Genomic DNA, 27,593 nt, shown 5'->3' with positions numbered 1-27,593 from the left:
ATGAATCATTCAGTGCTATTTGCAAACTGAAGTAAAAAATAATTTGTTACTGTCTACCACTGTAAATAAAGCGGTAAATAATGTTTTTTGCACAAACAAAGCACTCCCGTCACTTCATAAAATTGAGGTTAAACCACTGGAGTCATGGATTACTTTAATGATGTCTTTACTAGTTTTTCGAGGCTTAAAAATGGTAGTTGCGTAGCAGTCAATGGAGGGACAGAAAGCTCTCAGATTTCATAAAAAAGATCTTCATTTGTGTTTTGAAGATGAATGAAAGTTTTACGGGTTTGGAACGACATGAGGGTGAGTAAATAATGACAGAATTTTCATTTTTGGGTGAACTATCCTTTCTTCAACTTTTTCAATTATTGTGCAGTGCATTCTGGGATTGTGAAGCATTAGAATTTGGCCAAAATAACGTATCTGAAAAGACAGCATATGTTCCTGTCTACCTTAGTCTTCGTGTCGATTGTGCACCTTAAAATGGCCTTAAAATGCTATGAATGTATTCAGCTCGCAAATAAAGTTGAACAATATCATTCTGGCACTGTTTACACACCAAAAACAGGCGATGAAGCTGAAATGTGTTGGATGTGGATTTACACACACCCTGATTGAGCGAGTTTAACCTTCATGAAGGTCTGTTCTCTCCGGGTTGGCTGGGCGTCTGGATGCGGGTCTCATTCGTCTCTGTTGAGGAACACTATTTGTATGCAAATGGTCTGGGCTCGCAGGCTGAATCGGGCTTATAATGGGCTTCCATCGATCATCACTGGAGCAAACTTTACAGCGCGAGTGTATGATCAGTCTATCAAACGTGCCTCCTGTTACCGGCTGACATTGTGAGGAGAGAAAGAGCGTTTTATCAAAGCAAATGTCCTTGGGCTGCTGGGCGGCTGATAACACACTTCTGTGTGAGAAACACAAAGATTATCGGTCATTCGGCTCACGTAAAGCTTCATTAAAACAACACTGTGAGCATCATGAATCTCAGCAGACCGCGAGTGTGTGTGTGTTGCAGTGATTTTACTAGGTTTAAGAAGTGTTTTTAGGTACAAAACAAAACAGAAGTTGCTGGTACAAATTAAAAGATGTTTTGATAGCCAAAACATTGCTTTGTAGTTGCTGAAGTGTGTGAATTTACTGAATTGCTTTTGCTCATTGTATCCACCTGAGAAAAATCTAATTGATTGCTTTGAATAAGTTGCTTGCTGCTTTTTATGATTATATGTGTTTAAATCACTAACATTATGAGCAAGATTAACTGTGAAGTTTGACTTAGAAAGCAATCACAACAGACTGGGACATCTGACCAATCAGAGCAGAGTAGACCAATCACAACAGACTGGGGCATCTGACCAATCAGAGCAGAGTAGACCAATCACAACAGACTGGGACATCTGACCAATCAGAGCAGAGTAGACCAATCACAACAGACTGGGATATCTGACCAATCAGAGCAGAGTAGACCAATCACAACAGACTGGGCCATCTGACCAATCAGAGCAGAGTAGACCAATCACAACAGACTGGGATATCTGACCAATCAGAGCAGAGTAGACCAATCACAACAGACTGGGCCATCTGACCAATCAGAGCAGAGTAGACCAATCACAACAGACTGGGATATCTGACCAATCAGAGCAGAGTAGACCAATCACAACAGACTGGGCCATCTGACCAATCAGAGCAGAGTAGACCAATCACAACAGACTGGGACATCTGACCAATCAGAGTAGAGTAGACCAATCACAACAGACTGGGCCATCTGACCAATCAGAGCAGAGTAGACCAATCACAACAGACTGGGTCATCTGACCAATCAGAGCAGAGTAGACCAATCACAACAGACTGGGGCATCTGACCAATAAGAGAAGAGTAGACCAATCACAACAGGCTGGGTCATCTGACCAATCAGAGAAGAGTAGACCAATCACAACAGACTGGGTCATCTGACCAATCAGAGCAGAGTAGACCAATCACAACAGACTGGGCCATCTGACCAATCAGAGAAGAGTAGACCAATCACAACAGACTGGGTCATCTGACCAATCAGAGCAGAGTAGACCAATCACAACAGACTGGGCCATCTGACCAATCAGAGAAGAGTAGACCAATCACAACAGACTGGGGCATCTGACCAATCAGAGCAGAGTAGACCAATCACAACAGACTGGGACATCTGACCAATCAGAGTAGAGTAGACCAATCACAACAGACTGGGACATCTGACCAATCAGAGCAGAGTAGACCAATCACAACAGACTGGGACATCTGACCAATCAGAGCAGAGTAGACCAATCACAACAGACTGGGTCATCTGACCAATCAGAGCAGAGTAGACCAATCACAACAGGCTGGGTCATCTGACCAATCAGAGAAGAGTAGACCAATCACAACAGACTGGGTCATCTGACCAATCAGAGCAGAGTAGACCAATCACAACAGACTGGGCCATCTGACCAATCAGAGAAGAGTAGACCAATCACAACAGACTGGGTCATCTGACCAATCAGAGCAGAGTTGACCAATCACTATAGACTGGGACATTTTTGGACAGACTGGACATAATTTGGGTGAACTTTCCCTTTAATATAGAATTAACTTGAAATGCTTTTAAAAGATATGATGTCACACAAGTCTAAATGATCGTATTCACTTCTGGTGTGTTCGTAAATATTTGTGTTGTTCTGAAGCACATGTGAGTAATGCGTTCTCATGCAAAGGTATCCGCCATGATGCTAGAAACAAGTTACAGGTCAAAGTTTGATGCTTCGGGTCAAACTCCAAACATGAGCAATGAAACAATCACAAGTAATAATCATATTTTTGCCAGAACATTGAGTCTGTCGTCACGGACGGAGCTTTGCGTGTGTTTTCTGGCGTGTTGCTTGACGTGCGCGGTCGGCGTCACTCTTGCGCATCAGTTCTCTCGACTCAGAGCCGTTTGATCCGGAGGGCGTAAGGAGAGGTGTGTTTTGTATCTAAGCAACAGGATGGTTGCCAGGTGACAGATACGAGGTCCTGAGAGCAGAAAGGGTGTGTTTGGTGCTTCTTAGGAGGCGAGAGACAAATCGAACTGCCAGTCAAACCGCTGACAGAGATTCGTTTGTGAGCGATGTGACTCTGAACTCACCTCTGAGATCAGATGCAGAATGTTAATGGCAAACGGGTTGGGATCATCTTCTCAAGATGGTTCTGACAGAATCAAAGAAGATGCAGCAAGCCTCATCAGAGCCAGGCATTGATTGCCCAGCGTGAGAAACAGATAATGAGCTCTGCTTACAGCCTCCCATGATGCTCTGCTCTGATCTGACCTGACACACACACTATATCACATGTGCAATTGAATCTGACATCATTACTGTTGGTATTTGCTGAAAAAGTTTCTGTTGCCAGCAGATTTTGAATTAAAGGCTTGGACTATGTTGCATTTAAAGTGCTTTTTGCGAATATTACTGTATTATTTTTCATGCAGTGTGACTCAAAGACTCAAAACCGATGCCATTATTACTGTTTGTATCACTGTGTATGAAGTGCAGAGGAAGATCAGGAGGTTATTCAGATTCAGTAATGTGCAATTGGTTTCCGGCACACGCTGTAAGTGGTAGTCCAATCACAACTGACTGGGCCATCTGACCAATCAGAGCAGAGTAGTCCAATCACAACAGACTGGGCCATCTGACCAATCAGAGCAGAGTAGTCCAATCACAACTGACTGGGCCATCTGACCAATCAGAGCAGAGTAGTCCAATCACAACTGACTGGGCCATCTGACCATTCAAAGCAGAGTAGACCAATCACAACAGACTGGGACATCTGACCAATCAGAGCAGAGTAGTCCAATCACAACAGACTGGGTCATCTGACCAATCAGAGCAGAGTAGACCAATCACAACAGACTGGGATATTTGACCAATCAGAGCAGAGTAGACCAATCACAACAGACTGGGACATCTGACCAATCAGAGCAGAGTAGACCAATCACAACAGACTGGGACATCTGACCAATCAGAGCAGAGTAGTCCAATCACAACAGACTGGGTCATCTGACCAATCAGAGCAGAGTAGACCAATCACAACAAACTGGGCCATCTGACCAATCAGAGCAGAGTAGTCCAATCACAACAAACTGGGTCATCTGACCAATCAGAGCAGAGTAGACCAATCACAACAGACTGGGACATCTGACCAATCAGAGCAGAGTAGTCCAATCACAACAGACTGGGTCATCTGACCAATCAGAGCAGAGTAGTCCAATCACAACAAACTGGGCCATCTGACCAATCAGAGCAGAGTAGACCAATCACAAAAGACTGGGATATTTGACCAATCAGAGCAGAGTAGTCCAATCACAACAAACTGGGTCATCTGACCAATCAGAGCAGAGTAGACCAATCACAACAGACTGGGACATCTGACCAATCAGAGCAGAGTAGTCCAATCACAACAGACTGGGTCATCTGACCAATCAGAGCAGAGTAGACCAATCACAACAGACTGGGACATCTGATCAATCAGAGTAGAGTAGACCAATCACAAAAGACTGGGATATTTGACCAATCAGAGCAGAGTAGACCAATCACAACAGACTGGGACATCTGACCAATCAGAGCAGAGTAGACCAATCACAAAAGACTGGGATATTTGACCAATCAGAGCAGAGTAGACCAATCACAACAGACTGGGACATCTGACCAATCAGAGCAGAGTAGACCAATCACAAAAGACTGGGATATTTGACCAATCAGAACAGAGGAAGCTCTTGGAAAGGCGGGGTTTAGAGACTGAATCCTTTATTGAACCGTTTCAGACACTGAGAAAAGAGCTGATGCTGCAATTATGAGAAAATGAAAGTGGTTTTGACCTTGGACGCTTGTAAACCTGTTGTTAGAGACTCCAAAGCAAAATAGCATAATAGAGGCACTTTTATAGTAACGGTAATGTGTATTTGGTAACACTTTACAATAAAGTTTCATTTCTTAACATTAGTTAATAGAACTAACAATGACCAATAATTCTACAGCATTTATTAATCTTAATTCATGTTCATTTAAATATTTACTACATATTAAGATCAAAAGTAGTTTGTTAACATAAATTAATGCACTTTGAACAAACATGAACATTTTTTATTAACCAACATTATCAAATATAAATGTTAATGCTGTAAGTGCTGTAACTAAGAATATATTTTTTTATTGGTTAGTTTGTTAGTTAATGCATTAACAAATGAGACCTTATTGCAAAGTGTTACCGATAATTTCAATAATTAAGGCTTCACATGTGAAAAATATGTTTAATATACATCACCATACCTACCCGGTTGTTTAATCACATCAAGACAATTGTTTTGTATTACAAGTTTTCTGAAATGTTATGTTTAAATTTGTAAATAAGGCATTTAATTAAACATGCAATAATTTGCATATAATTTCCAGAACAGAAAACTGAACATGTTTTACCAGGTTTAAAAATTTTGTTTAATTTTGTTGGCTTTTTTGGATATCTCTTTTTATTACGCCATTAATCAGAAAATACTGAAAAAATCACAATGTTTGGAATAAAATGCTAAATCAGTCAAATTTTATATATATATATATATATATATATATATATATATATATATATATATATATATATATAAAATTTGCCTGAAAATCTATATATAGAGATTTTTATACATTTAAAGCCTTTGTAAAAAAGTTTAGTGTATGTAAAGATTTCTGACTCAAACTTACCGCTTTAAAGATATATATTTTTAACTACAACCTACAGATGCAAATAGATCAAGTTAAATGTGTAAAACACTTAAATGTGTATTTGGGATGTTTTCTTTAAAGAGAATCTAAATAAACCAAAATCTCCAGTGCTTTATAACACTTATAATCTTACTTTTATTTATTATTAATATTAATAATCATATATATATATATTAAATATATAATCATAAATGATACATTATTGTAAAACAGACACAAGGATAAACTTGAGCTGTGTTATAAAGGCAGTTGTGTCACAGCGCCCTCTGGCGGTCAGTGCTGAAACTATCCACAGCTCCTGCCCATGTTCACTGAACTCTTAATCACGAGCTTATTGGCTTTTGCTGGCTGTTTCTGTAATTATGGCTCAGTCTACACAAGATTGTGCCCCAATACCTAATTTATTAGACTACAGTACAGATCTCTGATTATCAAACTTGTTTCACGGGCTGTGTGTAATTGGGTTTCTGTTGACATCGAGAATTGGTTCTTTTGAAATATGCTTGTCACACTGCAAGAACAAAAAAAGCATGGCATTACATTAGCTTGGAAATCCAATGCATCTGTAACAAAGTGTGCAAATATAAACTCCATCCCAGAAAAAAAAGAGAAGGCGTCTTCATATTGATGTTTTCATAAATCAGACAATTCTGTTGCCAAAAAGCATTAAATGGAAGTTGTTCCAATCAATGCACATCATCTTGATTTCTTTAGTTTTTCAGATTAAACTGATTGAGACACTCAAGAGTTTCATTTTGTTTTTTTAATGATTTTTTTGCCATGCTACAAAAATAGAGTTGGCACTGATGGCAAAGTAATAGTTGTCATTTTTAAGTAACTAAGTTAAGTAATAAAAAAAAAAAAAACATTTTACTAAACTGATATCAATACCCAATATATCAAATGCAAATATCAAAACTAGTTTCAGTACAACGTTCGTAATTGTGAAATACTCGCATAGGAATGTAACCTCCCTCTCTCTCTCTAACACACACACACGCACACACACACACACAATGCATCATTCCTGAAAGATCCCGACAATCATTCAGTTCTTCAGATTTGGCAAATGATCTTGATTTATACAGTTATTTCATTAGCACTCATGTGTTGCTAAAACTACTGGATGTCATTTTTTTTTACATGTGAACGTTCCTATATTTGCACACACTCTCAAAAAGGTAGAAAATAACATGATAATAATGCAATAAACTTTACAATAGAAGCTTTACATAAGCTGGATGTCTAGAACAGTCCTCCACTCGCCGTAAACAGATTTGTCTTTTGTCTGGAGACGCTTACGGACATTGGAGTGCATTCAGACGAGCGATACAATCACATGTGCAGCACCGCACAATCCTCCAGGTCCTTCTGAAACAGCGTGATGCACGAGACCAGCTAAAGTGTGTTTAGCAAACACTTGAAGAAATCAGGCCTATAGTCATCAATACAGTCAAGTGTTTGATAGGGATGCACTGATTCAATTTCTATGATTGCTGTTTTTATATTATGAATCTAGTAAAAAATTACAATGAACCTCTAATCTTAACATTTTGCTCTTTTGTGTAAAATTTGATATTTTAATGTGTGTAATGCCATAGGCTGTATATGTACTTCCAATATTGACCAAAAAAAAAAAAAAAGTGGAACCTGTCATAGGAAAATATTTAAATTATTTATTTACTTATTTAAGAAACCTGTTTAAGTTCAAGGGAAAATAAGCCCTGATTTTATCGGTTTCCAGTTTTGGTATTATTATTATTATTATTTTTTTTTTAAAGAAATCTGTTTAATTTTGAGGTAAAAATAAGCCCTGATTTTATGTGCTTCTAATATTGGCCAATTATTGGAAAAAATATAAATATTTGTAACCTGTCAGGAAAATATTTAAATTATTATTATTATTTTAAGAAGTGTGTTTAATTTTGAGGTAAAAATAAGCCCTGATTTTATGTGCTTCTAATATTGGCCAATTATTGGAAAAAATATAAATATTTGTAACCTGTCAGGAAAATATTTAAATTATTATTATTATTATTTTAAGAAGTATGTTTAAGTTGTGGTAAAAATAAGCCCTGATTTTATCGGATTCTAATAACGGCCAATAATTGAAAGAATAAAAAAAATTCATGGGTATTATTATTTTAAGAAACATTTTTTTTTAAGTTTGGCCCAAAATATGGCCTGATTTAATATTTTATATACCAATATTTGATTTTAAGAAACATGTTTTAAGTTGAGGGAAAAATAAGCCAAGATTTGATCGGCTTCCAATATCGTCCAATAATTAAAATACGGTAAAATTGTCCATTTACCGACATAATCACTGATAAATAATCACTAATATTGTTAAATGTACAGATTCTACACCTGAAAACCCTTTTAAACACCTGTAGCACTAAACACTTCAAATATCAGGGTTTCTTAGCAACTGAGAGCCAGGAGAAAGAAAAGAGGCGCTCACACACACTGGAGTGTATCCGGCGGGCAGTGAAGCGTGTCTTTGGTCGACAGACGTGAGCGTACAGCTGAAAACACACACGCACACACACACACACACACACGCGGCGGGCTCTCATTTGGGATCACGCTAGCAGAAGGGCTGTGGAGTGAGAGCGAGTGTTTAAAGTGACTGCAGTGAACCATGTGATTCTAGAATACCGTAGCGAGCATCTTTTATTGCTCTCAAGTGCAAAATGAGTGACTTACATCAATGAAGTAACCACATAAAAGACGTATCTCGAACACTTGGATATTTTTTGAAAAGGAGAGAAAAACATCACAGCATTGATGAATGAGGTCTGGTAAAGCGTTTAGTGTTTCCTCATCTGTACCTGTGTCAGACCTGAGCGTATGAAGGCAGGTCAGTACGCTTGGAAAGTACAAAACTATATAGTACATATACTTAAACTGAGTGAATCTCACAAAACCTGTCACACACAGATCATATTTCATCCTGAATCTAAAGAAATACAAGCTTATGTTTGCATAACGAAAATTAATGTTTTTTTTTTGTTTGTTTTTTTAACCATTTAAGAAGATAATCTGCATTTTCAAGCACATTATCATCCAGAAATTCATACCTGGGTTTGTGAGGAGGAGGAGGGGGAAATCAACTCTAATGATACTTATTAATACTCTTTAAATTCTTCTAAAAAATCATAATAATTGGGATCAGCAGTTTAATTTTTAAACAACTTAAATGTCTATGATAACACTCCTAAATCCTAAAATGACTGAAAAAATGAGTATTTAAACAACTTTAGAGTTCAATTAATGCAGGTTTTGGCAAAAACAAAAAGTTTTATAAAATGATAAACCTTTAAAGCATTTTTTAAGAAAAGGGTAATAATATTCTGAACTGTTATTACAGCTTTTATTTGAATACATTTTAAAATGTAATTTATTTCTGTGATGCAAACCTGAATTTTCAGCATCATTACTCCAGTCTTCAGTGTCACATGATCCTTCAGTTTTTCATCAACAGTTTTTGCTGCTTAATATTTTTGTGAAATGTTTCTTGAGCAGCAAATCATCATATTAGAATGATTTCTGAAGGATCATGTGACACTGAAGACTGGAGTAATGATGCTAAAAAAAATTCAGCTTAGATCATAGGAATACATTACAATTTAAAATATATTCACATAGAAAAGTTATTTTAAATTGTAAAAATATTTCACAATTTTTTCTGTATCTTTGATCAAATTAAATGCAGCCTGGGTGAGCATGAGAAGAACATTAGTGTATATGTGATTAAATGTGATGATTTTGATTTTTAGGATCCACATTAGCTTCTTTTTTTTATTGCCATACACCAGTTAAAATGTATATGCTGTATAAAAATACGACCTGAACCGACGGGTTTGCTGGTATGAAAATAGGGTGAATGTGGAATATAACTATTTCTTTCTTTAGATATCACAGTGAAATGTGACCTGACAGGTTTTCGTGAGATAAACTCCTGCATTCTGGGACGAGTAAACCGACTGGTTTGCTGGATCAGTGCTGGTCGGGTCACATGGGCAGGTCGGTGCTGTTGTGTCGAGTCTTCCTGGATGTGCCGTCATCCCGTGGCTGTGCTTTCTGCAGGCTGGACATGGCAGCCGTGCGCTCGATGTCGATGACGGCGTACAGCTCAGTCCGGCGCGTGGGGGTGGGTGGTAAGGGTGTGGTGGGTGTTTTGGGGGTGTGAGGTCCACTGGAGTCCGACACTTTGTCCATTTCCACCTCAATGTAGTTGAGCTGCCGGAGCGGGTCGCCCACCCCGAGCCTTCGGAGGTCAAAGCTGAATACGGTGGGCTGAGTGCTGGAGCAGTGGAGTTTGTGCGCGCTGAGCGGCACCGTGACGTTCTCCGTGTTGACGTAGTTGTGCTGGGGATCGAGGGAATGGAAGCCGTTCAGAGAGGGCGACTTAAGATCGTCCTCGTCCTCCGCCTCGCTGTTGGGTTTGCGCGTCTCCCACACGGGCGGCAGCGCCGGCAGGTTCTCGTAGTTGAGCAGCGCGGTCCGCCGTTGGGCTGAGTTGTTGGCGTTGTGGGCGTCGGGAAGCGGCACAGGAGGTCTGTTTCGTCTCGCTCCGGACCCGACGGGTGCGACCACGCCGTTCTGCTGCTCGTGGGGCGTCTCTTTGCGCTCATCGCTATCGTAACCGGTGTCACAGTCTGTCGCAAGGCCTGTGCAGCCATTCACTGTCTTTGCAGGAGAAGTGGCGTTATCTGTACTAGAGCCGGCCACTCCCGCGTCCTGCTCGCTGAGATCTTGCGGGCTCTCCTTGAGCAGCATCTGTCTCTGGACAGGCGTAGGGCCTAAAACAAACTTTACACCCTCTGAGTCCAAAACCACGTGCGGCTCAGTCTCATTGGCCGGCGTTGGGAGTGCGCTCTCGGGATTGGACGTCCGGAGCTCCAGAGGGGCGTGGCCACTGCTACGACAGCGCCGTTCCTCTTGTAGACCCGTCGTGTTGACGTAAGTGTGCACCTGCACAGACAGTACATTCATCAGAAGAAAAATATGAATTAAGAGTTTTACATTTTCTTGTAAAAATGCGAGGAGTGCTTATACGCACAAAACCTGCTTTAATAACATGTCATTACATTTTTCATTCAAAACATTCAGTAGCGGTCAAAAGTTTGGAAACATTACTATTTTTAATGTTTTTTAAAGAAGTCTCTTATGCTCATCAAGGCTGCATTTATTTGATAAAAAAATCTGAAAAAAACTGTAATATTGTGAAATATTATTACAATTCAAAATAATGGTTTTCTATTTTAATATACTTTAAAACATAATTTATTTCTGTGATGCAAAGCTGAATTTTCATCAGCCATTACTCCAGTCTTCAGTGTCACATGATTCTTCAGAAATCATTCTAATATACTGATTTGAACCACCTTAATGTAAAGTGTTAGCCTGTGTTTTTAAGTGAAGTGCGTCTGCGTACCGTTTCATCATTGAGCAGCAGTGGGTGTGTTGATTCCTCCCCTACTGATGGTAACCTAGTGCTGCCCACTGAAGGATGGCGACTCGAAGGGCGCGAGGACGCGTCGCCAAATGACGGGTAACGGCCGATTCCATTGGCTACTGTTGGGACAGAGTAACCTGGAGCTGTAGAGAGAGCGATTGAAGAGTTAGTAAGAAAGTCCAGTATGGGAGTGTGAGGGCTGGAAGTGTGTCTGTTCTTACTGGTGGGGGTGTGTGGCGTCACTGGAAGCTCAGGCTCCAGCACTGGTTCCTCCACAACACTGATGCTGTTGTTGTGCATGATGTCCTGCAGCATGTTAAAGATCTCCTCGGCCCGTGCACACTTGAACGCGAATATCCCTGAAGAGGAGTGAAGAATGAATGTGAATGACGCAAGCAACAAATATCAGTCATACAGTAAAAGCAGATCTGATGGAGAGACTAAGTTAGCTCGTGAGTCTCACCTTGACCAGTTTGGCAGCGCCGGCCACTCTCGAAGGAGAAGAGGTTGGAGTCGTAGCCATATCGACGCAGGCAGAGGTAGGGCCACTTGACGGCGTCTCGTTTGCGCGTGTGCAGAATGAGCTCTTCCTCCGTTAACTCCATCACGCCCGAGCCCAGCTCATTACCATCATCATCCACGTTTATCACCTACACACACACACACGTTCAGCATCTGCACACTTCTAAACTCTAAATCATGTGTTAAAATAACTAAAATAAAAATGCAACTTTAGTTTTTTTTGGGTCACAACATGATTCCCATATTACACTGTTATTTACAGTTTTGGGATTATTTTTAATTTTCCTACTTCATATTTTACTCTAAACTGCGTCCGAACTTCTGCCTGGTAGTAAATGTATATGGCATAGTAAGAATCTGAACACCATAGACACACACAGAGGCATCTTGGGTAAAGTAAGAACAGTGTCTGATCCTCTGAGAACACAAGAGCTGATTTATTTTCTTATTAGAGCATTGAATGATTTGGTATATTAACAAAAATGTGAACTTTACTCTCTGTAACGCATGGAATCAGTTCACCGCGGTACATGTGTGACAGACGGACAGACACCTTCAGACCGTTTCGTTGCTCACTTTGAATTTGTTGTGATGGTTATCAGGGATGATCTCTTTATCGGGACAGCTACAACAGCTCCCCATGGCGCCTTTAACACACCATTGGCCCCCTGCGCAAAAGAAAAGATGTGCGGAGAGAAACATTTGAGAAACATCACACATGATGTGTTTGCTATGCTGTTGTTTATTAGTAGAGGATGGAAAAGCCAAAACATCCATCTGTCCCATTTCAGTAGATGTGTGTTAACTGTGCTCGTCCAGCAGAGAGCGCTCCAGTGCTCACCTACATCCAGCCTTCAACAGTTCTGCTTCACAGCTCAACATCGCACTTCCAGCATGTGTACGCGTGTGTGAGGGACAGAGATCAGCTTCCTGTGGAGGCAAAAACACACAAAACAAACTTAGGAACACAATTTGTTATCATGCATAATACTGTAATCTGCCATTCTTTCCAGTCTCTGGCATAGTCAAGCCTTACCGAGTCGTCAGAGATGAGTATATATAAAGTTCAGGATAAACATTTTTTTTTGATGATTTTTTTAGATTTTACAAGAAAATACCATTTCAGTCTTTCTACTTCAAAATTTTATGTTTAATTAAATGTTTTGCTTGCCGTTTCTTTGTGATTGTGAAGTTAACTAGCAATTCCTGAGTGACAACTGTTTCAAAGCAAATCCAGTTTTTTTTTTCTAGTGTTAAGGATTTAAAACAAGCGTAAGCAAAGACCGGATTCTGACTCGAGTCCCCCGGCCGCCCTGCACATTTATAATTCATGCACACACTTCTTTTACATGAACATCGAGAAATACTTCCCAGATCATAACAGCTGTTTGATTTCAATGCCATTTTCATCGGTTTAAACGAAAGGATTTTTTTTGTGTTGTGCACTTGATCTTGCTGCTTTTGTTGGCCCCGATTTCTCTTTCTGTGATCGATAACATTGCAACTTACATCATTTGAGTCTGTTTCAGGGGTCATTAAGAGGTCATGCACTCCAGCTACATAATGAGTGATATATGGATGATGAAACTCATCTGTCTCAACTGTATAATTAGGCTAGTTTCAGGTTCAGGGGTTCATCAGATGCATTTCTTGGGAGGCTTTTACTGAGACGTGTCTTTGCGTTTAAAAACTGCTGGACTAAATGCAACGGCATCTTTAAAAAAGGCCCGCGCTTTGGTCGATGGGATCACAAGTAGACGAGGGAGACACAGTCCCGTTTACACCTGGTGTTTTAATCCATTTCTTTAGTCCACTTTCATCCTCTTCTGTCCTGATTTCTTCGAGGGGAGGGTCTATGGGCGGATCTTTCGATCTAATAGACGAAACAAGCTCACGCAATTACGAACGAGACGTTTGTGCTTGGTACGTTTCTCATCTTCAAACCAAACTTGGGTCTTCAGCGCTTCCCATAATGTTTAGGCATTAGGTCAGTAGGCGGAGAGTAGACGCCAGTCTTTTGCTGCTGTTCGAACACATGAGCGTCTTTACACTATGAAAGCAATCCGGTCGAATATGTTTACGTCTGAGAGTGGTCGAAAGTGGACAAGCTCAAAACGTTTAAGATCCTGTTTACACCTGTTTTTAGTTTCGTCCACTTGTGATCGGATTGACGAAAACGTTTCTTAACACCAGGTGTAAAAACCTGACAACTTTACACATTTAGCAGATGCTTTATTTAAATCCAACTTCCAAAAGAGAAGCAAAAGCAATCCGTCAAAAAGCGGACATGATCGCTGATGAAAAATTGCACCCAAAACTACAAGCATTCATAGCAAAGTTAATGTCGTGGCTCAACCTTTAACAAAAAAAAAGGCAACAGATGATTTTAAATAAGAATTTGCAGCATGACCTAAAGCTCAGTTCATTATCGCCACTCATGAGGATGAAACGTGAATAATTCATGAGCTCCAGTAAAGCTCTGCTCTAGTTTACAGTTCATCTTCCTGCAGGAAACGAACCGCTCTTTCCCTCACATTATCACTCATCATACATGCTAAAATGGTTTTAGTGTACACCACACACACACACACACTAAAAACACACTCTGACTCGCTCAGGCTACAAAAGTCAGGCTATAAGAGTCTGCACACCTCGTTATACGTCACACCTCCTTTATGCAAAATTAACAGTCAGCACTGCAGCGCTCAGTTTTTCTTCTATATTTAATGAGTGAAGTATGTAGGGCGTAGCGTGGAGGGAAGTTCACCGGCAAAACCTGGCACCAGCCCGAATGTGTCCCACCTGCCCAGGTACATGTGGAGGTCATGTGACCACAGCTGCTCGCATTCCATCAGTTTAACATCCATCAACCAGAACAACTAATGCAAACGCTCACAGTGTCAAATCTCACTCGCTTGTGGGTTCAAATCAAAAGACTCGAAACATTTAGTGATAAGGCATGTTTGCACAACTTGCACAATGTTAGAATGAGCATTAAGGATCATCGTGACACCCACTGAAAATTTCACTGAAAATTTCAAGTCCAAACGCCTATGACACACTCACCAGAGCGCACAGCATCTCTGGCTCTCCGTACGAGACAGATTAGCAGCGGCACGTCGAGATTCACTCATTCCTACTGCATGTTTGGGCAATTATCACCCCACATAATGAGGGAGGTCATGACTAGCCTGCAATACCCTGCTAAACCACGAGCATGAGTCAGCCTCACGCCGAGTCATATTACAGCGCCAATCTCAACTTGAAGAGGTCATTATCGCCGCTCTACCTGGACGAATCTCATAAGCCTAAGACTGGTGCGTATTTGATCAAATTGGTTGCTTGTAGATGTTTGTTTGTTGCTTCATGCAACCAACGAGGATCATGCAAAAGAAAGCTGGAGAACGTTGAGTTGATCATTTATTTTCTCTCCCATTGCATTCAATTTAAGCTCACAACTCAACTAAAGCATGATTTGATCATGATGGTGTGATGCTAGAAATATCTTAGTATGATGTTCTGTCAAACATATTAAGCACATTTTCATGAACCGTTAAATTGAATTTCAAATCATAAACAATTTGGTTTCAGTAAGAATGCTATAAAGTCATGCTTTGATATGCTAAAAGCCTGAATCAATTATTTGTAATTGAAATAAAACCAAAAACAAAGGCCGTGATTTAATTAAATAAATATATGCACTGCGTGTTTCAGAGGGAAGAGCGGCACGTTTCTTTTACACGCGAGCGGCTCATGATCTGGTGAATTTTATTTTCTCAGTTCTCAGTAAATGTTGCTCCACTCGTCTCTGCATCTGTTCTGAGTTTGAGTCGCTTATTACATGCATTTGGGAACGAAACATGCGACAACCATATTAACCAACTTGTAATGAGAAACGCTTATAAACCAGCTGTTGTCAACAAGACAGAAGCTTTAAGGGATCCGTGTGGTTTTCCGACAAAACAAAAGCTCAATGATTTCATGTTTGAAAACGAAGAAATTAAGAAAGCCAAAACTTTTATTGTTGTAGTTTTACAGTTGTATCATTTTTATTTTACAATACAGTTAATATTTTATTTAGTAATCTTTATAATAAATATTATTATTATTATTATTACTACTACGATTTTTTTTATAATATCTTTGACTAATTATTATAATATTATTATTATAATATTTTATTATTTTTATATTCATATTGACATTTCACAAATATTACAATATTAATATTTCTTATTTTATGTTTTTTTATTTAATAATAATAATTAGTATTAGTAAAAAATAATATATTAATATTGTAATTTTACAGTTTATTAAATTACATATTACAATTTTAATTTACATTCTTAATTTTTTCTACAGTGAAATGATATTCATATTTATTATTTTGTATTTTTATGAATAATTTTACTTTGTAATAATAATAATAATTATTATTATTTATTATTATAGTAATATTCATATATTATAACACTTTTTGTGAAATTGTGCAGCTCTACAAAAACACAGCAAACATGGAGGGTTTTTTTTCCTTTTCTTTTTAAATCACATTTTAAAATCGCAATTAGATCCCCCCCCACCCCCAAATGCAGGCCTAATTATTAGTATTTGTAAGAGAGAGCAAGAAAAACAGACACATTTAGTGTGAGAGGCGAGGGGTCATGAGGCACGCAGACTACATACTGAGACCTCCAGGGAAAGATGGACGACAAGTCAAACACTTTCACTGAAAACACAGGGGAACCGCTGCGGGTAAAGATTGCACTCCTCTGACTTCATCGCCCTCAAACACGCACACACACACACACACTCGTGGGCTGTATGTGTGTGTGTGTTACAAACCATGCGATGACTGAAGCCACTGTGTCTCTCCCCCGCACAATGTTCGCATTCCACGGGGCACAGGGTGTGGATACAGAGGTAGATTTTTTCATACACAAAAATGCCTTTCTATCTCTCTCTCTTCATCTTCGGCTCACCCACTCCTCCTCTGCTGGTGCTGCAGAGGCTTGTCATACGGCGGCCAATCTGTGACTCACTGGATTTGCATTCTGGGAACGGTGTGGGGTCACTGGAGCACTGAAGTGTTATTCTGCATTCGTAAAGAATTCTAATAGTATAAACAGCGCGCTGGAAAGAATGAGTCAGGAGACGCTCTTAACAAGCACTTTAGAGCTCGTATTAACAGCCATTTGAAGCCATCACATGCAATTTGGTTCAGCATCTTGCCAATTTGCTTGTTACTTGCGGTCTATCACATAAATTGAAACGTACAACCCTGACAGGTAACTGAACTGTAGCACCACAATACAGCATTATTGTGTGCCATGACACAGACAGCTTCACAAATTCCAGCGTAACTGCATCTATTTATATCTGCTGAATAAATAAAAGGGCATTCAGAAGAAACATTTGAGGCTATAAACAGCTATTCTGCTGAGAAAAGATGTTTTCTATCGGTTTTAAGTGCTTATACCGCATGTAAAACTTGCTATTAAATAGGTCTTTTGCTAAGTAAATGGTTGCCAGGGTGTTGCTATAGGCTATAGATGCTAAATGTTGTTTTTAGCATGTTTTGAGACCATTTAAACTGCAAGAAAAAAAGAAAGAAAAGGTAAATGGCCAAGGCTGCGATTTTATTAAATATGCACTGAATGTTTGCATTAAATGCTGCTTTCACACAAACTTTCCTAACTTTTAACCGGCTGTTGCAACAACAGAAAATATTAAAGGGCGTTTCATCTCCAAAACAAAATCTCAATGGTTCAACATTTTGAATATGAAGAAATTAAGACATTAGTATTAGTATATTAGCAAATGATAAAAAGATGATTGAAATTTTACAGTAAAATACTGTAAAATAAAATGATCATTTTCTTAAATACTAAATTTTTGAATTATTAAAGTGAATTATTACATGAATATTTATTTTTTATGTTTATCATTTTATTAATATTTTGAGTTAGCTTTCTTATATCTTTAGTTTTCATGTTAATTTGTAGTAATTTTGTTGTGCGTCTCATTTTATTCGTTTTTTTCCCCCAATATTTTTTATTTTTATTTCAGTTTAAAGGGTTAGTTCACCCAAAAATGAAAATTCTGTCAGTAATTACTCACCCTCATGTTGTTCCAACCGCGTAAGACCTTCGTTCATCTTCGGAACACAAATTAAGATATTTTTGATGAAATCTGAGAGCTGGATCACTTCTCCATAGGCTGCTAGGTGACCGAAACTTGCTAGCCCAGAAAAGTTATTAAAGAGATCGTTAATATAGTCCAAGTGACTACAGTGGCTCAATCTTAAGTATATCAAGCGACGAAAATACTTTTTGTGCGCAAAAACAAACAAAAATAACGACTTTATTCCACTATTCATCTGGGCCTCTAGTTGGTTCACGTAGTGTTTTTGCGCAGCGCGTCTGTGTTACACGTCACCACGTAGGCTCACTATTGGCCGACGCTGGTCATGTGTGTGATGTGTGATGACGTGTTACAGACGCGCTGCGCAAAAACACTACGAGGCCCAGAGAGAAGGAAATGAATAGTGGAATAAAGTCGTTATTTTTGTTTGTTTTTGCGCACAAAAAGTATTTTCGTCGCTTGATATACTTAAGATTGAGCCACTGTAGTCACTTGGACTATATTAACGATCTCTTTAATAACTTTTCTGGGCCAGCAAGTTTCGGTCACCTAGCAGCCTATGGAGAAGTGATCAGCTCTCAGATTTCATCAAAAATATCTTAATTTGTGTTCCGAAGATGAACGAAGGTCTTACGCGGTTGGAACAACATGAGGGTGAGTAATTACTGACAGAATTTTCATTTTTGGGTGAACTAACCCTTTAAGTTTTATTTCCAGTTAATAATTTTAGTGCTTTAACTTAAACTCATTTAATTTTTTTGCCAAGGCAAGTTTTTCAACTAATATTTATATTTTACTTTGGCTTTATTTCAATTAACAGAAATGTTTTTATTGGTTGCAGTTTTAGTTAACTGCAGCCCTACAACCAACCACAACTAATCTGGAGATTTAAAAAAAAAATCAAAAATGCATCTTAAAATCGAGAGAGAAAAATATTCTCCATATTGTGCAAGCCTAATTTAAACGCTCTGGGTCTGAATTACATTTACATTTGGCAGATGCTTTAATCCAAAGCAACTTGCATTGCATTCAATCTATACATTTGATCAGGTCATGCATACCCTGGAAATCGAACCTGTGAAACCTTAGTGTTTCTAGCGTCACACTGTACAGTTGCTACAGGAATGCATTAGCATGGTACAGGGATGTGCACTGTACATGCACTGTGAGAATGATGGTGGAAAGTCATGAGTGGGGGATTAGCATGAACTAACCCCACACCTTTGAACACGGCATTCCAAGCCTGGGAAAAAAAACGCGTCTCGATGCAGCGACCCTCCAGTAACTCCTTACACAAAGCTACATTCTCCAGAGTCCCAACTCTGAAATAAAGATACACTCCTTCCCTTCACACTGGAATGTAAACACCATTTAACGTTGGGTTTCTTGGGCTTTCTGGTTTGGAAAAATAGGATACAGAAATGCATGGTTGCTTTAAAGCGTCTATTCCCAGGGGAGGGCTATTGATATGACAGACAGCTCGTCTCCAACTGGCAATGAATAAGCGCCACGGGCACACCCACTCATTAGGACAAAGATTTATTACAACTTTAATGGCTCTGACAGCAAAACCGTCCAGACAGGCATCAGATGATGCTGACGGGGGAGAAAAGAGCTTTAGCTCTCAATCCAAAAACAGGAGGATAAATCAGATGCATTGATCAAAGACTCATGATAGGCTTTTAGAAAAGAGGAGGAAATCCATGGGTTTTAGCAAAAATTCAATTGTTCGTTGAGAATATCAAAATAAATATCAGCCTTTAACCATACAAGCCTACTGTATTATATTTGATGTGCAAATTTCAAAGGCCTCTAAATGATCAACATGATCAGAACCTGTTGCATACAACATAATTTATACTTTATCAAGTAAAACAACGTAATTGCAAAAACATCCATCTTTTATAGAGTTAGAGACTTTTATCAAGTAAACGTAAGATTGACTTTTATATTATTATTTCAAGATGAACATTTACTGGACTGAAGCAAACAGGTTTACTTGATTATCCATACTTTTTTTTTTTTTAAAGAAAAAACAAAAATCATGTTAAAAATAGTTTGTGTCTGATCAAAACCTTCTCTATTTTGGTCTCTCACTTGGTAGAAGTCATTCAGTTAGACGGATCATTGACATACGGGATGACGTGCCTTCATCCCTTAAAAAAGCATCAACAAATGTATGCAACATAAAAAGAAAATATAACCCCAAACAACACTGAAAATGCTAAATCTGACCCACTCTAAACCTGACTAAAAACAAGACTCTTTCCAGTTAAAAAAAAGATCAGATCTGCAACATTTAGAAGGAGACTGGACATTTCTATCCTGAGAACGTGATACAGATGTCGCAATTCTCTAGTAAGCAATAGCATGATTGATTTTTGGGTTCCCTGAGGTCGCAGTCCTCCAGAGGACTATTTGCATTATGAACAGTGATGCAGAACTGACAAGCTTTAATGAGTATTCACTAAACAGGCTAATTACAGAGCTAAAGTTTTGCTGTAAGTATGATCAGCCATATGTTGAAGAGCAGCTGCAATGAGTGTGTGGGACGGGTGGGAGGTAGAGAGCTCTCCAGCGATACTGTGCTCTCCTGGCATACGAGAGAGAGAGTGAGTGAGTTCTTCCTCGTATGGCTATGTCACCCTGGTAACCCAGCGCTCCCAGTATGGCCAGCTGGTGAACGCTGAGCGACTCGCACACTTCAAACGAGCGCCAGAGTTTACTTTACCTCCCACCAGAAACACAGAGGACGAGAGACACCGTGTCAGAGCGGGGGAGGTAAAATAGGAGATTATTTTTTAACTCATTCCAACTCTGGTTTGGAAGAAAAATGTACTACAAGGCAGAAATTATATATTTGTCTTGCAATATCCGAGTATTAAAATTCACCCCCCCAAAAAATTTAATAAAAATATTGTGCATAAAAAGAAACCTATTTTAAAGCCAGTACTTTATTAATTCACCCTAAATTCATATAATAAATTAGAACTTAAATTCTGCATGATTGAAGAAAGTGATGACCAATATTTAATTGGTTATTTTATTTTACTGCGATTCACAAATTATTTCTAATATTAATATGAGAATACTCAAATTAAATGAATGTCACAATGCAAAGAAATATGCAAAATACAATTTTGAAAATTATTGAAAAATGACCTGGGCATGTCATGGTTATAAATAATTGCGATTAATTGTTCATATCACTTACAGTGTAAGCTTATTATGTTATTTTTTTTACTTGGAATAGTTTATAATATGACAAAAGTTATAATCAAAATAGGCCCATATGATTTACTTTAAGGCTGTGAAAATTCATAATATTTGTATAATGATTTTTTTTATAATATAATAACGTACTGTAACTGGCAAAACATGATTCAGATTTAAACTGCACAATGACTGCGTTTATCACAAATAATTGCGATCCGAATGGATAATCAGATCAGACGATTAATTGATAATTGTGACAGGCCTAACTAGGCATGATCTTGAAAGCTTTTGCGAGATTCATCCTGTAAATGGAGTAAATTAATCTAACTCAGGTCTCCAATAAAGGGCTAAATGATGAAAACGAGGAGCCTCCAGTGAAACTATGAAATAGTGTCTATTAGCTCTTCACATAGCAAACAAGCTTAAGCTCGTGTGGGAGGCGCAAGATCAGAAAGAGAGCGGCCGACCTCGCTGCATGATCCTTCTCAAGAGAGGACAAGAGAAGGGGGAGGGAGTGAGAGAAAGATAAAGAAAGTCCATCTGAATACTGAAATACAGAAATCAAGCACAGGTCAGTTCAGTCACTGAGGACACAGAGGCCGTCCGCTGACCCGCATGAGGACAGTAAAGCTTCAAGAGTCAGGTCTTAAAGGGGTGGTTGATTATGATTTCACTCTTCTAACTTTAGTTAGTGTGTAATGTTGCTGTTTGAGCATAAACAACATCTGCAAAGTTACAATGCTCAAAGTTCAAAGCAAAGGGAGATATTTGCTTTTAAAGAAATTGCTTTTTAAGGACTACAACAAACGGCTGGTAGAGACTACACGACATTCCTCCCGGGTTAGTGACATCACCAACCCTAGAATTTACATAAACCCCGCCCCTGAACACGATTTATAGATTATCATGACAGAATATGCTAATCAATGACTAGAAGATAACTACACATAAGCTACATAAATTCATCAACTAACCATTCAGAAATGTCCTGTTGCTTCTACATGTTGTCACTTCTTCTTGAGTCTCTCCATCATTGTCTGAATCCAATTTGAACATAAAAGGCTAAAAGTTTTTGACATTTTCAGTGCATGTCTGTGTGAGTGCAAGATGTTGAAGCTCCGCCCCCTGTGCCGGGAGCAGCAACTCATTTGCATTTAAAGGAACAGACACAAAACGGTGCGTTTTTTCCAAGCGGCAACCTCCCCGTCTCTCTCTTGAAACCAACACGGAAGTGAGTTAAACTGCAATTCGTTGACTGGCCGCTTGAGGCTGTTGTCAGAAGTGAGTCAAATCTGTATCTCCCCCATGTTAAAATGCCAAATTTTACAGCAGAAAAAAACGTGTTTAAAGCCTGGTGTCTGTATGTGGATTTGGCCTATACAGCTAATTTTGCCCTTCATAACAAGTGTGAGGGGGGTGAATTATTTTATAACTCGTCCGTTTAGTTGATTAATATTTAAATTTAAGGGTGTGGCCAAGCCACTTGAGTGACAGATGGATTGCCGCTGTCAGTGCTAGCCGTTTGTCTGCTGTTACTAGCCGTCACTTCACCTCAGCAATGTTAGCTGCTGAACTTGCCATCTCTGCAGTGTTTGTGCTTTTTTTCGGGATTATTATTTCATACAATTTAATACTTGCCTGGGTAACGTTACAAAGCCCACGTCTTTGGATTCCGTCGTTATCGTTCGAGAGAACAACCAGCGCTGTATTTCAGTTGTTTTCCTCTGTGAACAGGCACTAATGGATGTCTGACAATTTCGTTGCTTTTTGGGGTTTTCAAATTTAAAACGTCAATAAATGCTCGTTCGTTCTGCTCCCATGGAACAGATGGATTATAATATGCTTATGTAAGTTACCGTCAGATGAAATCATGCAGGCGTCGGCGCTTTCTCCGTCCGTGCAATAAATGCACATGAATGAGCGCGGATTTTCTAGCGCATTTATTTGCACTTCAAAGGCAATATATCTATGGTTTAACGGTTAAACCATAACCCATTTGAGAGACGGCCAACATCAGAATTTAAAATGGACTGAATAAGCTCTCTACGAACTTGAGCGATGCCGCGCTGACGGACCATGAAAGAGTGACGGACATGTATGCACATAAATCACTGTCATACACAAACACTCTCGAAGTAATACACAGTCTCACTTGTAGCCATGTCTTTTAACTATTATAATATTTCGAAGGGCAAAAATAGGAACGTTTAATTGGCTTTACATCATCAGCTAATTCGATCACGTCGAGCTAGGTGATTTCAGATAGCCAGGCTCCTCAGCTCCACTCACGCCCCGCCTGTTTGTCTATTTTCTGTTATCCGGGAGTGACGCAAGGCCAAGATGGCGACGGCCGGCTCCGCCCACTTTAGGCTTCAAAAATGCTCTTCAGAAACCTACGGGTGACGTCACTTCACGTTTATTTATATAGGCCAAACATTTTATACAATAGATTGTTTACTACTTTACAGTGTCAGTGTCTCTTTCAATTGAAATTACAACTTCAGTTTCGACTATAAAGCAGCTCTCAAGTCAGTGTATTCATGTTTTTACTCGCGGTCGTCTGACCTCGACGGACTGAACAGAAGAAATGAACTGAAGATTTCCGAAAAAAAAAAGTATTTACTCTCCAAAATGGTATGACTTTTTTTTCTGCAGAAAACGTCAACAACACTTGTTTTCAACATCTGTTTCATAGCTGAATCAAAAAAAAATAAATAATAATAATTCACAATTGACACATTTTTACAACATGACACTGTTCTTGAACTGAACTGAATCAACACTGAACTGACTAGAGCTGAATGTTGACACTATTGTCTTTTTTTAAGAGCTGTTTTACAGCAGAATTTCTCATATTTGATGAAGTTTGCATTATTGATTCTGTTATTGTCCTGTTTATTACTGAAGCTGCTTTGAAACAATCTTGTATAAAGTGCTTTATACATAAAGTTGATCTGAGCGTTGGGTATATTGAATGCTGAAGAACGTTGGGGTCCAAACAACACAGGACCCCATTGACTTTCACTGTACAGACAAAAAAATATATATATTATTTTGTTTTCCACAGAAGAAATAAAGTCCCTTTATAGGGACTGTGAATGTTGTCTGAGATAAAACATTTGTAGACAAGTTAGTATGTTGTTATCCTCATTAATGCATTAACAAATTGTTAGTGTCAAGTAAAAACTTTTAAAAGGAGCTCAGCTGTTTATGCTCCTCTAAACAAAAACTCAGAGATGTAAAGTCCAGGTTCAGAAAGTAAAAGTCCTCAGTATTTCGTTCCAATCACCAGGATTTGCTAATTAGCAGTTTTTCAGCCAGGAGGAGATATAACTAATTAGTGAAATCAGCTGGCTGAGTTCATGGGTGGAATAAACATATGGCAGGACTTCTACTTTCTGACCCCTGGACTTTACACCTCCGCAAAAGCTTTAATCAAACTGAAGGCTAAACACTGAATAGTTCTGGTTATCTATTGCCTTATTGAACGATTGTGATGATGATTCAGCTCAATTCTTCTAACATGGTTATTTTGATAGAAGAATGAAAGAAAACTGCCGAGCTGCTCCAAGTGTTTTCATAAGAGCAGCAAAGCTATTTCACTGAGCCACTGAAAAGAACTGGACGGCCTTCAGAACTTTTGCTCCATTATCTGCAATTCAACACAGCCTCAAAATCAACATTTATTCTTCATTACTGGAGAAGAAGAAAAATCTTTCTGCCATAAACCGAGCATGAAAACGACTGGTAGATGATAAGACATGCCAAGAGAGCCACAACACTAAATGCTGAATATCACTGAGATTTGTGAACATTATTGTGTAGTGCTTTAAAACTAGGCTACTTGCTGAAGAGAATGGACACCTAACCCAATGTCAATACTAAGTTAATGCGTTTAAAGCATCCTTTCGCTGCTAAGAGTACATGACGCAAAAGTGCGTCAGAGAAAACGTCAAATGCAATAACGGGAAACCATAAAGGCAGTGCTGCTGAGTCACTGGGCAAACAGGAGAAACACAGTCATCATCAGCACACACACAGATTTGAGGGAGCATGTGTATGAGACGTCTTTACACTGTCCTGCTTTTTGATATCTATCAGCAGCACGAGGCGGCGTTAGAGACTTCTGCCAAAGCTTTATCCTATGGGTGGAGATGTTTTTGGTCGTTACACCCAAAGGTTCTTCACCTAAGCGCAATCATGACTCCAGGTGTGGTGACCTAGAATACACCACACCCATTAGAAAAGGGACTAATATGTCCTCCATTCGGCTCATGCCATCACCAGGCCGGCGATTTGGAGGGGAACATCTGGAGTTATTAACTATGAAGCAAATCCAATACCTACTCCTACATTTGCATGGACCAAATCCATCTCTAAATAACCCACCAGACATGTGCATGTCAACCTGGGTGATTTGCGGTGCAATAGGGTCCTGCTGCTGAATCGGTTCAACATTTCATCACATAGGAAAAGTGAAGGACATAATTGCTGCATCACTGCTGACCGCTGCTTTCCCAGAAACAACACATTGCCAGACTGCAAGCGAGGTTCTTGGAAACACACGACCCTTGAGGAGCTCTGAGGATCAATGCCGCTGATGGAGCGTTATGAATCACATCATGTTAGTTAAGATACAAGCTGTATGACTTTTAGCATATACGGTCAAGGTGAACAGTATACTAACAGTAACAGTATACAGAAGTTTTCAATGCGTTGTTTACATTACACTACATAGAAAAACATCAGAAATGTTGCATAGCTTGAGCTAAAATGTGATAAAGCATGCAAATACCAGTAAGTGTGAATGGAGGGAGTTTATATATATATATATATATATATATATATATATATATATATATATATATATAAATAAAAGCAGTGTCACTGATTATTATCAGGTTTATTAATTAATAATCATACCCTTGATTTACCCTCTGAAAGTCAAACTAGTGAATTATGTGTTTATATAACTGTTAGGTTAATTAAAAAATCTGAAAACCCACAGAATGTAACTTTAATATAATTCATTATAAATAAAACAACCACGTAAGTGGGGTATGATGGTAAACCAAACCACCAGACCTGAAACTATTCGCCATGAAATCACCATCAAATGCACTTAAAATGCATTTGTAAGTTACAATTGAGTTGTTTTGTGTGTTTTATTTTCTATAAACACAATATTAGTTCATCATCACTTATCAGGATAAATACACACACCAGTTTAACTTTTACTAGCGAATTCATGTTTATTGTGTATATTTGAACCAAGCACATCACAACTGTAAGCTTTTATCAGAATGTTTTGATAAACTCCAGTTTAACTGCACACACACACTCTCACATCAAAAATGTTTGAACACACCGATGCCATACTTCATCACATCAGAGGTCAAACAAGTTTTAAACTCTTTTTTTGCACCAAAATAACAAACCAACAGGAGAAAATATGTCATAAAACCCAAAGTCTTGGCTGGTTTACATTATATAATAGTTTGTGAAGCTACTATGCTAATTACGTAGCCAGCTAACAACTAATCACAGCAGAACAGATTTGATTTAAGAAAAAACAGCGTAAATGTGTACTTACTATAGTCATATCTCCACTGATGAGATTAATAAGTGGTTAATTGTGTAGATAAGCGTAGTAAATGAGTGTTTTCCAGTCAAATGTGTAAAATCTCTTCACGGGACTCATCGCCCGAATCAAACTCCCTCACAGACACCAAAAAACAGCGAAACTTTTCCATCTAACCATGTCCTGTAGTCCCGAAACGGCTGGGAAGCAAAAGGAAAACGCTTGAAAATGTTATTCCGATACTGATTTTGAAGTCTAACCGTTTTCACTGTGAACTCTATGTAAATAAATGCGATATTTTCGTTGAGCAGCAGCAGAAAGTGAAGGCGCTCGCGCAGACTCACTGTGAGCTCGCGCAGCTCCGCTCTCTCACTCTCATCAGGCCAGAGAGAGAGAGAGAGAGAGAGAGAGAGAGAGAGAGAGAGAGAGAGAGAGAGAGAGAGAGAGAGAGAGAGAGCGAGAGAGAGAGAGAGAGAGAGAGAGAGAGAGAGAGAGAGAGAGAGAGAGATCTGCCCCATTACTACTGCATCCGGGTCGTGTGTGTGTATATGTGAGGCACTCATTTCTGAAAATACAGAAAAAACGTATGCGCTAGAAAGAGGATTCCTAGACAACCATTTCAAAACATTAAAGCCAACTAAATAGTTTTAACTTTGTAAAGGTAGCCTGAAATAGTCTATTTGTTTCTGCATCAAACATGAAAAACATGCATCTTTGCTTTTTATTATAAGATCATTGTTATATTATGTGTAATATAGTATACGTCTTGTCCTTAATATTTTCCCTTTAAATATCATTAATACAATCTCAGAATACTATAAAGAGTGGTTGGCAATTGCTGTATGGTCGTGCTTTAGCAGCCTCTAGTGGAAGCACAAGCATTTTTAACCCTTAAAACAGCAGT

General features: G+C 38.8%; 1 protein-coding gene across 2 annotated transcripts; it reads right to left on the bottom strand.

Annotated features, from left to right (window-relative positions):
* Window positions 1-8,423: 8,423 nt before the first annotated feature.
* Window positions 8,424-27,079, bottom strand: frs2a (fibroblast growth factor receptor substrate 2a). Of its 2 annotated transcripts, XM_084110736.1 has the most exons (7): window positions 26,702-27,079; window positions 12,593-12,681; window positions 12,328-12,419; window positions 11,693-11,879; window positions 11,451-11,588; window positions 11,209-11,372; window positions 8,424-10,745 (listed from the first exon to the last, which is right to left on the bottom strand). In XM_084110736.1, the coding sequence occupies exons 3-7, from the start codon at window positions 12,391-12,393 to the stop codon at window positions 9,783-9,785; spliced, it is 1,518 nt and encodes a 505-aa protein (XP_083966862.1). In that variant the 5' UTR covers window positions 12,394-12,419; window positions 12,593-12,681; window positions 26,702-27,079; the 3' UTR covers window positions 8,424-9,782. The 2 variants fall into 2 exon arrangements, with proteins under 2 accessions (XP_083966862.1, XP_083966861.1); XM_084110735.1 differs by having other exon boundaries at window positions 11,209-11,588; window positions 26,702-26,838.
* Between the last annotated feature and the right edge of the window lie 514 nt (window positions 27,080-27,593).

This window comes from Abramis brama (assembly GCF_963993115.1).
Source record: "Abramis brama genome assembly, chromosome: 4".
Classification (NCBI taxonomy): Eukaryota; Metazoa; Chordata; class Actinopteri; order Cypriniformes; family Leuciscidae; genus Abramis; species Abramis brama.
This window is presented reverse-complemented; position numbering and strand designations above follow the sequence as displayed.

Coding starts and splice junctions, on each gene's coding strand:
- frs2a (XM_084110735.1), bottom strand. CDS start 12,393: ATGGGGAGCTGTTGTAGCTGTCCCGATAAAGAGATCATCCCTGATAAC. Junction 11,589..11,692: donor GCGCTGCCAAACTGGTCAAG/GTGAGACTCACG, acceptor ACTCCTCTTCAG/GGATATTCGCGTTCAAGTGT. Junction 10,746..11,208: donor TGCTGCTCAATGATGAAACG/GTACGCAGACGC, acceptor CTGTCTGTGCAG/GTGCACACTTACGTCAACAC.